At 39.2% G+C, this 16505-nt stretch overlaps 1 protein-coding gene across 2 annotated transcripts in view; it reads left to right on the top strand.

The window, feature by feature from the left end:
• LOC145664294 (maltase 2-like) overlaps window positions 1–16505 on the top strand; it is a 164668-nt gene that overhangs the window by 49557 nt on the left and 98606 nt on the right. The window contains exon 1 of one of the 2 annotated variants that reach the window (XM_081730832.1): window positions 9019–9929. The exons of the other annotated variant lie outside the window; for it this stretch is intronic. Coding sequence (XP_081586958.1) covers window positions 9542–9929 — 388 coding nt within the window. The 5' untranslated portion in view covers window positions 9019–9541. Of the gene's footprint in view, window positions 1–9018; window positions 9930–16505 lie in introns of those variants that run through there. 2 annotated transcript variants of the gene reach the window in all.

Here is a 16505-nt window from a genome sequence, read left to right as displayed (position 1 = left end):
AAAATGAGAATTATAGTTTAATGTCCCATGATTATGCACCGAGGCTAAAGTAGATGGTATATTAATGAAGGAAATGGTGGAACGCAAAAAGTGGAGGAAAACGGGAAAATCCCGAGAAAACCCACGCATGTGGTGTAAAAATGAAATCTTCCAGTATAATGTTCCACGATTATGTCCTCCTTTAGGATAAGGGAGACGATGATTAAGGCGAGTGAATGATGATTGGAAGAAATAGTGGAATGAAAGTGTGAGAGGAAAGAGGAGTTCCCTGAGAAAACCCACGGACACAATGTTATCCACCACAAACTTACTTGGCCGGAGATCAAATCGGGGACCCCACGGACCAGAGGTAAGCATTCTACCACTGGCCCACATTCCCCCATACACACACGATGTTCGTCCACCGATGGCCTCTATTAGTGTGTACTGTATCTCTAGTGTTGTTAGAAGTATAATGAAATAGGAAGCAAGTTTGGACACTTGTTTTAATCATTCCACTTATACAGAAATTTGATCGGTTTATACGCGATCAAATTGGCAACACTGCTGTCACTTATGTGGTTGAGACAAGGGACATGAAACCGGTGTCAATACCGGCCTGGTGTGTCAGCTTCCAGGTGCCAGAGTGTTAACGTCCCACAATTATGCCCTTTAGGTCAAAGAAGACAAATTATTAAAACAAGTGAATGATGTTGGAAGAATTGGTTAAATAAGCATGTGGGAGGTGCTATTAGAGGTTACTAGCGAAAGTTTCGCATATGCTTCGTTAAATTCATCGACTGGCAGACCAGGAGAATCCACCACCTTAATGTAACATGGTTCAGAGATTAAATCAGATTCAGTCCAATGTCAGCCACAACCTCCTCCCGTCTCACATTGCTCAACGTAAGATAAACCGCTGTAAACTGTAGAAAAGACACTTGGGTAGGAGGAGAATGAAAGGTGGTTGTCCCATTGGACGAGACCTTCATTTATCTAACGAGTAATGGTAACATTTAGCCAGATACGTACCATGATACTCTCACAAATTACATACCGATTTTATAGCCAATGTCGAGAAAGTTTCCCGCAGCAAGTCACGATTTTTGACGAATATGGTTAACGGGGGAAGTTGGACAGGTAAGGTAGACAAAAACGTGAAGGTGACTGCTACCTACTTCCAAGAATTCTTCTTGACACCAAGATATTCCTGATCTGTAAGTATCCAATAAAAATCAGGTGAAGATCCACATTTATAAAGTTCCCACACACCCCTTCGGGTTTTATCATGAACAGGATTTTTGCCTTTTATGACATTCCTGTCAAAGTTCTGGCGTTAGTAGCCCAAAGGATTTCTGTATATTTGGAATGTTCAAACGTCTACACATCACCCACATTGACCTATGGAAAACCTGCAGGAAATAATAGAACGGAGTCCTTATGCCTATGTTACAACGAATTTCTAGAGTGGAGATTTGATGTCGGGTGGTAGACCAGAATAGGCTACTGATAGTCCGATAGAGCACAACTTGTGGCGGCGAAAAGACTTTCGTAGGGTAAGTACACTTTGGGAATCGGTCAGATAAAACCCGATCAACATTTTATTACTGATCGATTTAGTTTAAATTTGGTATATGGCATCTGTTCAATAAGACTTTTTAAACGGTACAAATAGTTACGACTGGGAAAGGATGACCATTCCCACACTACAATACGTAGAGCCCAAATTATCACATACCTCCTCCCAGGTAATTAGCCATAGAGAGTAAAGACAAATTTTATGATATACCGTACCAAAGACAGAATGTACCGCACAACGGTTACTTAGAAATTTGCTTTTTGATTGGAAGGATCTAAGCCACAGTTGATTGAACTGATTTGTAATCAGTTACGAGTATAATCATAGAACAGCACATGTCCCATTAGCGTCAGAAAGTTTAAACTGGCGTCTTCAGGTTCTAATCTCATAGAAGACAATCCTGACTGATTTATATATATATATATATATATATAGTTTTCTTTCCAGTTCTACCACGCGAATGTTGCTGTGATAGTTTTAGCTATTTACCACATAGTGTGCCATTTCTGGCATATGCCAATATTCTGTTTCCAACATGTACACATTGGACCGATATTCGAACCCAGGTCCTTTTTCCCATTCAGAAGGAACCAGTGATTCAGTTTCTGACGGCTACAGTACTTCATTGAGGCAAATCTCTGAACTAAAAACCAAAAAGTATTAAAGCGCCAGAAGAAATTGAGCTTGTTGCACAACAGCAGAAAATTCTCTTTCTGTTTTTATTCTTTTTATTTATTTTTTTTTATTTTTTAAGAAGTAGTAGTTGCTGACCAAGAAGAACAATATTCCTACTTATACTGTACTATTTAGTTCAATTAACAATAATTTGTTGTGACTATTTGCCAACAAGTCAATCTGTTAGCCACTTCATGGAAGCATGGAGACCAGTATACAGATGGTGATCAAAAAAATGGAAACACCTGAACGAAATTGCAACTTACCAGATCAATATGGTGTCGGGCCACCTTTTGCCTTCAGAACAGCCTTGATGCGACGTGGGATGGAGGCATAGAGGTCGTGAATGGTAGCAAGTGGAATTTTACACCGTTCCTCGTGCAGGGCATCGGCCAGTTCTGTGAGAGAGGATGGAGGTGAAAATCGTCGCCGGAGTCGTGTTTCCAAGACGGACCACAGATGTTCAATTATGTTGAAATCAGAGGATTAGGCGGGCAGGGAAGGTGCTAAACTTCATCCCGATGTTCCTCATACTACGCTGCAACAACGCCAGCTGTGTGAATGGGTGCATTATCATCCTAGAAGATGGCGTCATTGTCCGGGAACAACATCCGGACCATAGGATGCAAGTGGTCTCCTAAAATTGCGACATAATCGTTGGCAGTGATTCGGCCGCTAACTGTGACCACAGGACCCAATGAAAACCATGATATTGCGGCCCACAGCATCACCGAGCCGCCGCAATGTTTCACAATTGGGCGGAGACACTGCAGATCATAAGCTTCTTTGGGCGTTCTCCACACATAAACACGGCCCGTGGTTGGGAATAGGGTGAAGGATGACTCATCCGACCATATCACACGTTTCCAGTCCTCAACGGTCCAAGTTGCATGGTCGCGGCACCATTTGCGGCGTTCGAAAGCGTTATGGTCCTGATGAGCGGTTTGGCCCGTGCAACACGACCCCGTTAGTTCATGTCATGTAATTCGCGGCGGACTGTGATTGTCGAAACAAGGTGGGGGAGGTGCTGATTGAGTTCCTCCGTCACTTGCTCCGGAGTGGCACGACGGTTCTGCGTGACAATTCGCTTTAATACCCGGCGTGACCTGTCACTCATGATTTTCTTCCGCCCACTGTTCCGCTTCCCCGATGTGGTTTTCCCGTGTGTTGTGTAGGCCGTCATCTCCTTCGACACTGTTCCACGCGACACACCTAACACAGTAGCCACTGCCGTCACACTCACTCCACATAACCGCGCACCAACAATTTGCCCTCTTTGAAAATCTTAGAGGTCTCCCATTTTACACTACCTTCATCTGCTGCAGCTACTGGACACTGCTGTTCCACTGCGCCTGACGTACTATCGAGACCGACCTAACACATCACCACCAGCGGTCCGGCGCTGCGGGCGCCACGACACCACTGCCAACCCATACATCTGATGTGTTGCCAACTACAGGTGTTTCCACTTTTCTGATCACCATCTGTAGATAGTTTGATCGTCATTTGATTGCAATAATCAGAGTTTAATCATCATGCATAATGACGTAATATGCATAATTTTATAGGGGACCTAACAAGTTAACCTGTAAGAACCATAACAGCAAAAATGAATAGAATTGGTCCAGGTCGTTTGATTGCCACATGTAGTGACGTAATGCACATTTCTTATAGGGAGAGTTACCAAGTTAACCTGTTCCTTCCAATGAAAAAAAAAAAGATGATCGGAATTGAGCCTCATCGTTTAATCGCGTTGGATCATCAATTAACAATCAGCGTTTTATCGTCACGCGTAGTGAGTAATACGAATAATTTACAGAGTTATAACGTTAACCTGTTCGTCCCAGTGAAGCAAAATTGGTCGAAATAAGTCCAGATTGTTTAATCGTCATTTGCTTGCTAACAGTTATCGTTCGATCTCCACGCGAAGTGACGTAATATGCATAATTTTGTATTGGATTAAACACGTTAACCCTTTAGATTCATGGAAGCAAAATTGAACGGAATTGGTCGTTGGATCGTCGTTTAGTCGCGCGTGATTGCAAACAACTAGCATGTGATTGCTACACGTAGTGACATAATGTGCATAACTTTTTTGTAGAAGGTTTAACAAGTTAACCTGTTAGCCTTCCATGGAAGAAGGATTGATCGGAATGTGGCCAGATTTATTATCGCGTTTGATTGCCACGCATAGTGACGTAACGTTTTCTATGTCCGTGTGTCCGTCCATCCGGAATATAAAAAAAGATCAAAAACCATTTGATGAATCACCATCAATTTTGGGCAGGATAATTTTAAAGGAGCTAACAAGTTAATCTGCTCAGCCCCATAGAAGCAAAATTGATTGAAATTGGGCCAGCTCGTTTGATTGCCGTTTGATCGCCTCGCATATTTTGTAGGGGGAGTTAACAAGTTAACCTGTTCGCCTCGATGAAACCAAAATTGATCGGTATTGGGAAAATTGATCGGTATAGATGTCGCGTTCAATCGGCAATGATCAGAGTTTCACCACCGCATATAGTAACGTAATACGTATAATTTTGTAGAGGGTTAACAAGATAGCCCGTCTGCCCCCATGAAAGGAAAATTGATCTGGTTTGGGACAAATCTTTTAATCGTTCTTTGATCGCGTTTGATCGTCAACAACCATCGTTTCATCGCCACAAGTAGTGACGTAATACGTATAATTTTATACGGGTTAAGAAGTTTACCTGTTAGCCTTCAATGTAAGCAAAATTGATCGGGATTGGGCCAGATTGTTTGATCATCATTTGATTGCTCCCTATCGCCTAAGTCATTACATAATCGCCATCTGTAGTGACCTAATACGCATAATTTTATAAGGGGCTAACAAATTTACCTGCTAGCACTCATGGAAGCAAAATTGATCGAAATCGCGCTGGATCGTTTGATTGTTGATTGATCGCTAACAAATCACCGTTTGAAGGAAACGTATAGTGACGTAATAAGCATGGTTTTGTAGGTGGTTTAACAATTTAACCGGTTAGCCCACCCATAGGATCAAAATTGATCGTTACTGGGCCAGATTGTTTGACCATTGTTTGCTCGCGATGATTCACAAACAACCAACGTTTGATCGCTACGAGTAGTGATGTCATACACATAATTTTATAGGGGGCCTGCAAGTTAACCTGTTAACCCCCATGGAAGCAAATATGATCGGAATTGGGCAAGATCGTTTGATCGTCATTAATGATCAGCGACTAAAATCAGTCAAGAATGACTGAGGATGTTATTCTTAGTTATTAATGGCGGGTTACCACTCTCTTGAACAAAAGAAATAGTTCCGTAATAAGTTTTGCTTAAATAAATGTAAGATCTTAATGCAACATGGCGCATATTTTTTGAGACTTCACAACTACTTCCACCACTTGATTTAAATATTCTATCAAGAATTCGAAGGTAAACTTATATCCTTCCTCCTTCACTTTAAAAATGTACTGTACTGTTAAGTCCATTTTAAAAAAATCAATTTTAACACAAAATACAGTGCATAAATAATGTTGCTTACGAAACGAGAAATCTCTCGCATCTCGTGGGCAATACTAATTCATCTAAGTCTTAGATAGAAATACTGTTTTAGTTACATCATTCATAGAATAAAAAATATGAATTGTTGTACGAACAAGATGAAGAGCAACGTTTAAAGATACGCAACCCATTACACAATATTCTTGCTCTATGCGTATTACGTCACAACGCGTAGTAATCAAAGGCTAATGGTTTAAAAAAAATCAGACGATCTGGCTCAATTCCAATCAATTTTGCTTCCATGAAGGGCTGACAGGTTAACTTATTAGCTTCTCTACAAAGGTATGCTTATTACGTCACTACACGAGGCGGTGAAACGATCATTCTTGCGATCAAACGATCTTGACCGATTCCAATCAATTCTGGTTCCAAAGGAGGATAACAGGTTAAATTTTTAGCCCGTAGAAGATTATGCGTATTACGTCACTACGTGTGGCAATAAAATGGTGGTTGTTGCTGATCAAATGATCTAGACTAATTACAGCCAATTTTGCTTCCATGGGAGGCCTAACAGGTTAACTTGTTATCTCCCTACAAAATTATATGCATTACGTCATTAGGCGTGGCAATCAAACGCGATCGAGCTAGATCAATCTATCTGGTCCAAATCTGATCAATTTTTCTTCTATGGAGGGTTAAGAGGTTAACTTGTTAACATCCAGAAAATTATGCATGTCGTGTCACTACACATGGCGATCGAACTACGATCGATGCCGATCAAATGTAACCAAACGAACATGGAACATTCGGGGTCTAGTTCCACTCAATATTCCTACAATGGGCGACTAACAACAGATTAGCTTGTAGCCCTCTACTAGATAATGCGTTCAAATGATGATTGTTGACAATCACTCAATGATCAAGCCATCTGGCTCAATTTTGATCAATTTTGCTTCCGTCGGGCGGCTAATGTGTTAATTTGCTAAATTGTGCGTATTACGTCACTACGCGTGCCGATCAGACAATGACTGTCGGCGACCAAATTACGATCAACCGATTTGGCCCAAGCCTGATCAATTTTGTTTCCATGATGCCCAACTTGTTAACCTCTACAAAATTATGCCTATTACGTCCTATACATGGTGACCGAACGCTGATTGTTGCCGAATCAAGCCCAAACACACGTCAATGAACGATCTGACTCAGTTCTGATTCGATTTTCTTCACTTATGGAGAAGGATAATAGGCAACGTGTTAACCCCTTATTAAATTGTGCATATTACGACACTACGCATGGCAATCAAACGATGACTGATGACTATCAAACAACAATCAAGCGATCTGGATAAGTTTTGATCAATTTTGTTTCTATGAGGAGCTAATGCGTTACATTGCTAACCCCTACTAAATTGTGCGTATTACGTCACTAACTGTGACAACCAGACGGTGATTGATGGCGAAATAACGATCTTGCTCAATTCCGATCAGTTTTGCTTTCATGGAGGGGGCTAACAGGTCACCAGTTTAGAAATTTCTCCCATTTTCCACCTTTAATGTTTCAAACACAAAATGGACTTCTGGTTATAAGTTTTATGTGAAATACAGTTAATAAAATAGTTAAGGGGGCCGCGGTGGCTCAGTCATAGAGCGCTCACCTCTGGTACGTGGGGTCCTGGGTTCAATCCCATCTCCCACCAAGTGGTCTCTGTAGTAGATAAATACTGTGGGGGGGGGGGTTGTTCAGAGTTCTCCTGTTCCCTTTCACTTTCTTCATTATGCCGTGATCATCAGTTTCATTATCACTGTCTTTCTGGGTGTTTAACGTGGGATGTTCAACTAAACATAAAGTGGTCAATATATGATTTGCTTTGGTTGAAGAGCAGAATTGTATGTTTTAGTAAATTGAACTAGTGATCACCAAGGTACTGAGCAAGAATATACCTCTACGTCACTGAAAATCACATTTGTTATACAGTTGACCAATCAGAACTTTGAAATCGTGTTCTGGCCACACTGGCTGGCTATATACAGTAAATTGTGGCAAATTAGTGTGGAGAAATACACAATTCACATCGCATAGAAATTATTCAGATCTGCCATCACGTGTTTAGTTCCTAGGGGGCACAGTAGCTCAGTGGTACAGCGCTTACCTCTGGTACGTGGGGTCCCTGTCTCGATCCCCGGCCAAGTAAGTTTATTGTGGACAACATCGTGGTCGTGAGTTTTCTCGGAGTACTCCAATTCCCTCCCACTTTCTCATTCCACCAATGCTTCCATCACCATTCACTTGCTTTAATCGTCGTCTCCTTTAGCCTACAAGGCACGCGCATGGGACGTTAAACTCAAAGATTTCATTTCATTTTTATGTATTCAAGTCCTCGGATGCATTCTGTCGACAAATGGTGGTATGAAGCGGCCGCTCAGATCATACGACCTTTCCCCCTGTATTATTTTCTATGCGGTTGTCTAAGGTCTATGAGAATAGGGATGGCCAAAATTTTCCGGAATCCGGAAAATTTATTTTCCGAGATCGGAAATTTCACTTTCCGAATTTTGGAAAAATTCCGGAATTCGGAAAATTCCTGAATAAAAGAACAGGAATTTAGAAAATTCCGGATTTTTTCCGACCTCGGATTTTTTCCGAATTCCGGAATTGGCCATCCCTAGAATAAGTCATGTACAATTCGTGAACTGAAAGGAACATTGAACACACTATTGCGAACTTACGACACAATATATGTGCAAAAGTGGTGCAAACCTAAAGGTCCTTTAGAATACATTCCATCCATCGCAACAGAGGAAGACATTTGAATGACTTATCTTCAAAACATAACGCCGTTTATTATTTTTCACAATAATAATAATAATAATAATAATAATAATAATAATAATAATAATAATAATAATAATAATAATAATAATAGTAATAATAGTTCATTATCGCTTGTAGTTTCCATACTATGTATTTTAAAGTTCTGACGTTCAGTTATTGGTATTTAAAGTTATTGGTAAGCTCTATATGTAAGGTAAATAAGAAAATGTGTCTCGCCTAAAACATCCATTAGGAAGATGCCATACAAATCGGATTTAGCACACAGAATTCTTAATGAGGAGTGTCCTTAATACAGTAATTATCTGAAGCTGAGATCTTAAAGATCTACTGTTAACGTATCATCTGCGCTCTATACGTTTTGCTCGCATTACATAATATAGGTCATATCACATTGTCCTGTCTATTTACTGAAAGAACAAACAACAAGAATTTTCTCTATATATAGGCACCGATCGAACATGAACTTGGTGGTGGATGGTACCACATATACGAACACAAAATGAACAACAGTCTCGGCGTTCGATATCCATTTAGATTCGTTTAATTTCATTCTGCTCCAGACCAAAACTTCTATGAATGTTACATTTCTTTTAAAAAAAAATATATGTATATCCTTTTTACTAGAAAAAAATGTGTCAACCTGTCAAGAAGTTCATTATATTTTCATTTACATTTTTTTTAAATGTTATGAGTTCTTTAAAATTATTTCTTAAAAAAGAAGGAAAGGAAATAAGTTTTGGAGCTGTATTAAACCAGTTGTAATGGTTTTATCTCGTTCATTAGAACTTTGATCTTGCATAGAATTTACTTGTGATAAAAAGAACGAAAAAAAAAGACTGTTGCTTCTGCGCACCTTGTCTTCTAAGCTGCTTTGGGCAGTATTCTTTAGGAACTCGTTTGCTGTGTTTACATGCAATAGTGTGGTGTAACTTTAGTGCAGTGCGACTAAAAGAGATAGAAACAAGTTATTTGTAAAACAAAATATGGGGAACACGGACCGCGTTGGAGCGAACGAAGAAACTAGATTAACTGCCTCAATTGTTGCACCAAATGTAAAATTGGTTCCTGTGGTTCGGAACGATGAAGATGATGAGACTGATCCGTATAAACAAACATTTGCGGGATTACCGCGTAAAGAACTTATGAAATATGTGGACGATCCATTTTGGGTTAATCTACGATTTGGAATCTTTGTGGGGTTTTGGTTATTTATTATCAGTTTGATTTCCGCTTCTGTTGCTATAGTGGTTGCAGCTCCTAAATGTTACGCACCCTCTCTCAAATGGTGGGAACAAGGTGTTATTTACAATGTTTTGACTCCGGCTTTTAAAGACGGAGATAATCCACAGACCGGTATCGGAAACTTAAAAGGTAAGTTCTAAGTGATATTTGATGCATTTTTCTTTTGTTTAGTTACGTATTAGTTTTGTTTCCCGCTTGTTATAGCTTGTTAATGAAGGTTGAACTTTCTCTGAGGATCGAACCCGTGGTCGTGTGGACCGAAAGTGAGCATGCTAACTCTTCCGTTATATTTTTACCTATGCCATATTTATATTGTGTACTTCAATACAACTTAATTATGATTGTAAATAGTAGATACACAATTGGTAATTCGGGACAACTTTGAAAATATTTATGAGTGTGTTATTAAAGTCACTTGGGGGCAAATTCAAATGGCGTTTCAAGTGTCAATCCTACGTTTCAAAGGTGATTTTCGCCTCTGTGTATCTTTTGTTATAATCTTCTGGAGTTTTAAAGAAGTTTGTATGTCACAATGAAATTTGTTGGAACATATTTACATGCAATATCTTATCGAGTTAGTAAAAGCAAGATTAAAATGGGGAGTAGTAATGGGCATTCGAATTCGAGACATCAAAGAAAGCAATACATTTGATAACTATTTTATATTGCATTTATTTACTGTGGTCCTGCATAAGGTAGTCGCTAACACTCTCGTCTTTGGAGCGAATCGTGCCAAGTTTGATTCCGGTTGAGACACTCGGTCGTAAAATGTAAAATCCTTGTCAGGCAAATGCTAAGATGATATCTACTATAAAAGTCCCAGGCAGCTACGTTATTTCCCCCACTTTTGCTGTGCTCTAAATTCTCAACAGTAATTCTGAGAATCGGGCATCCAGTAGCACTAATTCCTTGCGAAACCTTTTCAATTCGGACAGAGTGGTTGGGCAAACTTCACGCACGTGAGGTTTAATATTTTTCAGAACCAAGGCCATATTGATGGGACATATAGCTTGAAATGGAATTCGATTAGTTGGTTAATTGATTAGAGTTCAATATTCCTTTCAGCAGCGCGTCTATATAAGGCGTGGAGCTACTGCTTAACCGGGAACAGAACCATATGATCTCTTGCCAAGAATCAAACCCGAGTCTCCCGCATCAGAGACGCGGACACTAACCATATAAACACGAGGATCTCTAAAAATAGTCTGAACCATATGTCAGGATTTCATTATAGACAAATGCTAACACGAAATCGAACACTCACCACGTGTTCACGACTGAGTACTAGCCAGTAAATTAGTAGAACCGAAAGTCACATTACAAGCTATGTGTGTCTCTAATATGGATGTTCTAGATCTGAAGGGAATAGAGTATAATAACAGAAGATACATGTTATTTGATCGGCTATAGACAACAGTTTATTCCAGATTGTCTCTGTGTACACTTTCATTTTCATAACAGAATTATTCGACTCCAGGTAAGACATGAAGTTGTGGGGGGCACGGTGGCCCAGTGGTAGAGCGTTCACCTCCGGTGCTTGGAGTCCCTGGTTCGATCCAAGCTCGCGCCGTGTGGACTTTGTTGTGTACAAACACCATGCTCGTGGGTTTTCTCGGTGTTCTCCCGTTTCCTCCCACTTTCTTCATTCCACAATTTCACTCATTTCTCCTAATCACCGTCTCCTTTAACCTAACCGGCATAACTGTGAGATGTAAAACTGAAAGATTTCATTTCATTTTTACGACATGAAGTTCTCCACAGCATTGCTGGAGTGATCGTAGTAAACTCATTTCGAACAGTTTAAGTTCGTCGAATCTGTCAACTGTTGCTATACCGCCACAATGCATTATGACACGATGACAGGTTGGGACTTCTGGGGCGCCAGTTCGGAGGTGCTGGTAACTGTGGAGAAACTCATGCCATCCATTTCTTCTTAAGTGTTTCATTGAGATATTTACTCACGCCAATCAAATAATAGTATAGTGCAGTGGGGAATCCCTATTTGCAGTTCAAATCGATCATTCAGTACCTACGCTAAACATAACCAGGTTATTTTACGTTTGTTCGTATTATTCATTTTCACATCCCCTGTTGTATATGATTTGGTGAATTCCCCTCTCCCTTTGGGGAGTCCTCTTGTGCAGTTCGCTCTGCTCCTTTCTGTTTGCGCCATCATTTTGGTGGGGTATGACTTATTTTACATTCTTTTGATCCGACGTCAATATCTCTATTTATTCGGCAGATATTACACTTAGAAGGAGGTCGGCGACACGTTGCACGGCTGCTGCTTGAAAACGCCGCCTGTTGGACCTATGTTTATTGGAACTTTTCCTTGTTTTTAGCTATAGAATCGCCTCACGAAGTTTTTCGGTCTTGTTCCTTTCCACCCTGTATATATACAGGGAGCCTCAAAATTCCCCTAACATAGGGTAACTGTTATCAGCGTTACAACAAAATGTGAGAGAGGAAACCGTCTCCAAATCTGATGTTTTCAATTTAAAGTGAAGAATTTTTAAATCGGACGAGCTGTTTGGGCTGTATATTCTTTATGTACCCAATGTTAAAAATGCAACGTTGCCAATTACCTGGACCCACAACATAAGTGAATGAAGTTACTGTTTGAAATAGGGGTTGACATCGAAACGTTAGCGTAAAAGACTCTAGCTTGTGGACAGGGTATCTTCCCTGCATTCGCCTGATGGAACTAAGAAAAACTTTAATCAGGATGGCCAGGTCCGAGTGGGATTTGAAGTTTGAACTCTCGAACCCGAACACCACGCTTTCCAAATCCAGAACTGCGGCATTCGTTAACCGAGTAACTACTTTGATCGTTTTCAGTTTTTTACGCATGTCACTACTCAAACTCAAATCCACTTCTTCCAAAGACGAAGAATCAATGCACCAATCTGTTTCTTGCTTAGGAACTGTTTTTGTAGTAAACTTTGTTTCAGAAGTGTGGAAGTTGAGGAGGGTGGAAGAAAAATAACGCAGTTGTGGGGTTTTGAAACAATACCAAAGTCGCGTCTGCTGACCACCCCTCAAGCATTCGAATTCTGCTGTTTTTGTTCAACTGCCAATCCCGCTGCATTGTTCGTTCCATATCTCTTCTCTTCTTGACAAGACCTCACAACACGGGAAAGAGGCGGAATTTATGAAAATAGACTATCGTTTTTTTTTAAAAAAGAAAAAAAATAAAATTATTTGTATTACTGTAATAAATGCACAACGATAATTTGGAGAACGACTACAATTCGCTATAAACTGATTTCAGTGCAATAAAATGTACTTATCTTCAGCTTAGTACAAAGTCGTATGCTATCTGATTCTAGAATTAGTCCGCTTTATGCAAAGTTTTTTGTCGTATGATTAGCGTCATACTAAAGGCCTGACTTTTGCAGGAAACATGTGTTAATCGAACTCTTTAGAATAGCACTAATCACGTATCAGAACGACTCTGCATAAGGCCTAATATGTTTGTGTGTCATTGGTAACACTATGATAAGAGCTGTTTTTTAACCCAAAACTCCAAATACATAGGCTATTACGACATTGCCGGTTTTGAGATCTGTCTGTCTTACTGTCATTTACGTGTGAGTTTTCTATTGTATTAAAGCTAAGTGAGCTGAAAGAGAAAGCTGTTTATCCCATGCTGTTTTTTTTTTTTTAATTAAACATTTAAGTATTGACACTATTATTTTAAGTGTTAGTGATTATCTGTCAGTGTTTGGTGTGTGACTAACTATTCTTTCTCTCTTATTGCGTGTTTGTGTATGCATTTCAATTTTCAGTGTCTTATCGTGTTTTGTGTTAGTTTTGCTTTCACTTATCTATTCCATGGCCTCTAATGGTTAAAAAAAAAAAAAAAGCAAATTTGGCAGAGGTCAAGATCGAGAGTTATTTAATTTGCGGACATATTTCGAGCAAGAAACAGATAATGGTAGCCCCTTGATTCCACTAACAAAAGTAGTTGAAAAAGCTGCTGCAGCTCTCAAAATCGGCACAAGAACAGTGAAGAAATAAAATAACAAGGAAGAAATATCCAGACAATCGCAATGTTCTAACGGTAGAGGTTTCTGAATATCCGGGATCACTCCGAAGAAGGCGGCGCGATTCGACGGCATATTAATGAATATTATTCGAGAAAGAAATATTCCACCCGACACACTCTTACCACTTCAAGACTCTTTAGGGATGATATCGAGACGAGACGAGACTTATGCAGTCTCGGTCTCGTCTCGGTTGATAAATAGCGGTCTCGTCTCGAGTCAAAAATCGCCGTCTCGGTCTCGAGGACCAAGTCTGTCTCGTCTCGAAAAAGAATAGTGTGAAATTAAAATTGTGAAAGTATTATTAGTACAGTCTGTTGTTTCCGCTTCTTATTTTTTGCCTTAGAATTATGGATTGGTGTACCTCTTCATAGCTAATTTAGTAGTGTTAATGCTTTCCATGCGTGTGTTCCAGGTTCAATCATCAGTGGATATATAATACCTGGGATAAAACTCTAATAGTAACCCATATTTCACATTCAGTAATAGCCTCAGTACTGCCTATACAATTAAACTCTATTAAATAAACTCCAGTACTATGCAGTAGTTTACTTAATTCCCTTGAATCAGAATTGTTCAATACATCCTAACGGATAACGCAACATATAGCAGCACGAATCTATTTAATCGTACCAAAATTGAAATTTTAAAATTTCTCATTTATTATCTAGTGAAATCTTTATTATCTAATACATTCTGCTTTTACTGTCATTTTAAAAGTAGAATATAACGTTCATTGTCTTAACAAATAGGATAAATTATTACTAGAATATATTTTGTTTCAAATTGATCAAATGCTTTATTAACGTTTCGCATCTCCGTGTTTAATTGACACTTTATAACACGAACTTCTTAAATCTTGTGATGGGAGCTACGGCACTGACTTTGAGTTAATTTCAGTTTAGCGTCCCTTTCAGCAGCAAGGCTATGTGAGACGTGGACCTACTGATTAACGTGGAATCCGAACCACACGAGCTCAGATTCCACTATAATTAGTAACTCCAAGTCTCCTTTAGCCGCCCTAGCATAACCATAGGACGTTAAACTGAAACAAACAACCAAAAATCAACACAACACGTGCAGTCGTTCTTACAGAAAAAGTGTTCCGGGGGGGGGGGGCACTGCTGGTACTATTCTATTTATTATTATATTGTAGACGAATTATTTTCGTCTCCTCTGGGGGGGACCTCTCAGAGCTCCGGGAGGGGGGGCAGTGCCCCCCAAAAAAGGCCTTGAAGAAACACTGAACACGTGTATTACTAACTGTAAGTCCTTGAATAATTACATACGGTATGGATTGAGTTTGAAGTGGTCGGTGGTCAAACTAAGCAAATGAAATGTATTCGAGTGTAATTAAAACTTTTAATTAAGCCCGGTTTTAATCTAAAGTTTACACCAGGCCTAAGGCTTAGGGGCAACAACTAGTGTTACTGAAAATTTATCAGTTACATTTAATTTCAGTTACAATTTGCATTTACATGTATTGCTGGAACGAAAACTTTGACAAGTAACCCAAAGACTATGAAAAACGTCGTCTCTTCAAAACATTCTTGCACCATAAAACAAATTACGAGTAATTGTAAAATATTTTGCAGTTTAGTTACGTTATTTGCATTATATTTAGATTTAGCAATTTATTTAAGTGAGCAACACTGGTTAAAATAATGTAACTGCAACTTGTAATTAAAACCACCAAAAACTATTGTTGAAATGTTATAGAAGCAAAGAAAAGCAACAATCATTATAAAAATTTAACACAAATGTGTCATTTTAAGCAGTATAACAATGACTACCCATATGTTTGGTATCTCTGAAACTGTTTGAAATAACAGTAGCAGAAGGGTTATGTCGGAAATTGTCTGAGAGAGACAATTAACGTGTCAATCGATTCAGTAGAGTTTAAGGAGTGTTTTAAAGTTGGTCTCATCACTTGCTGATGTGTGGTTGCTGAGATATTTAAGATCAAAATATGAGAGGAGGGTGCTATAGAAAAAAATTCTATCTGAACGTATTTTACTGTAATTCTTTCTCTTGTTATAGAAAAAATACTTCTGAGATCTTTTCTCTTATCCATAAAGGCTAAATTGTTCCTTATTGATACTAATTTTCGAGCTTATACAGTGTATTACCTGACCAGCGAACAAGTGCGGGCGGCCGGTTTTGGAACTAAAATGCAAGCAGCAATGTTTCTAACCGGATTACTTGTAATCAATCTATCATAGTTCTTTTTGTCCTGTTCGTAATAAACCACTTCACGCATATGCTCAAGTCAGGGGCAGTTCCATCGGGCGGGGCAATTGCCCCTCCCCCAGAATGGGATATTTTTTATTTTAAAAATAAAACCTAAGAATTTTCACCTTTGTATTATAAATGTGAAATAAAACCTAAAATAGGTAGGCCTTACTTTTTTTGTTTTACGTTGCAGAAGTCAAATAAAGCAATAAATTGCAAGAAATTACTTACATTGGCGTTCTTGCTCAAAAAAATGTCCACCATCGAAATCGCAGGTGGCCATTTCTGTTCTAGAAATTGCAGACAATAGCTACTTCTTTTCTAAAGTTGCTTTACTTTTTTTGCAATACACTCTTACCTTGATTTAACTTCGAAACATTCAGCCTAAATCCGCCCCTGGCTCAAGTTAAGACAAACAGTTTCAAAA

The sequence above is a fragment of the Thermobia domestica genome, chromosome 11 (assembly GCF_964235325.1).
Source record: "Thermobia domestica chromosome 11, izTheDome1.hap1.1, whole genome shotgun sequence".
Taxonomy (NCBI): Eukaryota; Metazoa; Arthropoda; class Insecta; order Zygentoma; family Lepismatidae; genus Thermobia; species Thermobia domestica.
This window is presented reverse-complemented; position numbering and strand designations above follow the sequence as displayed.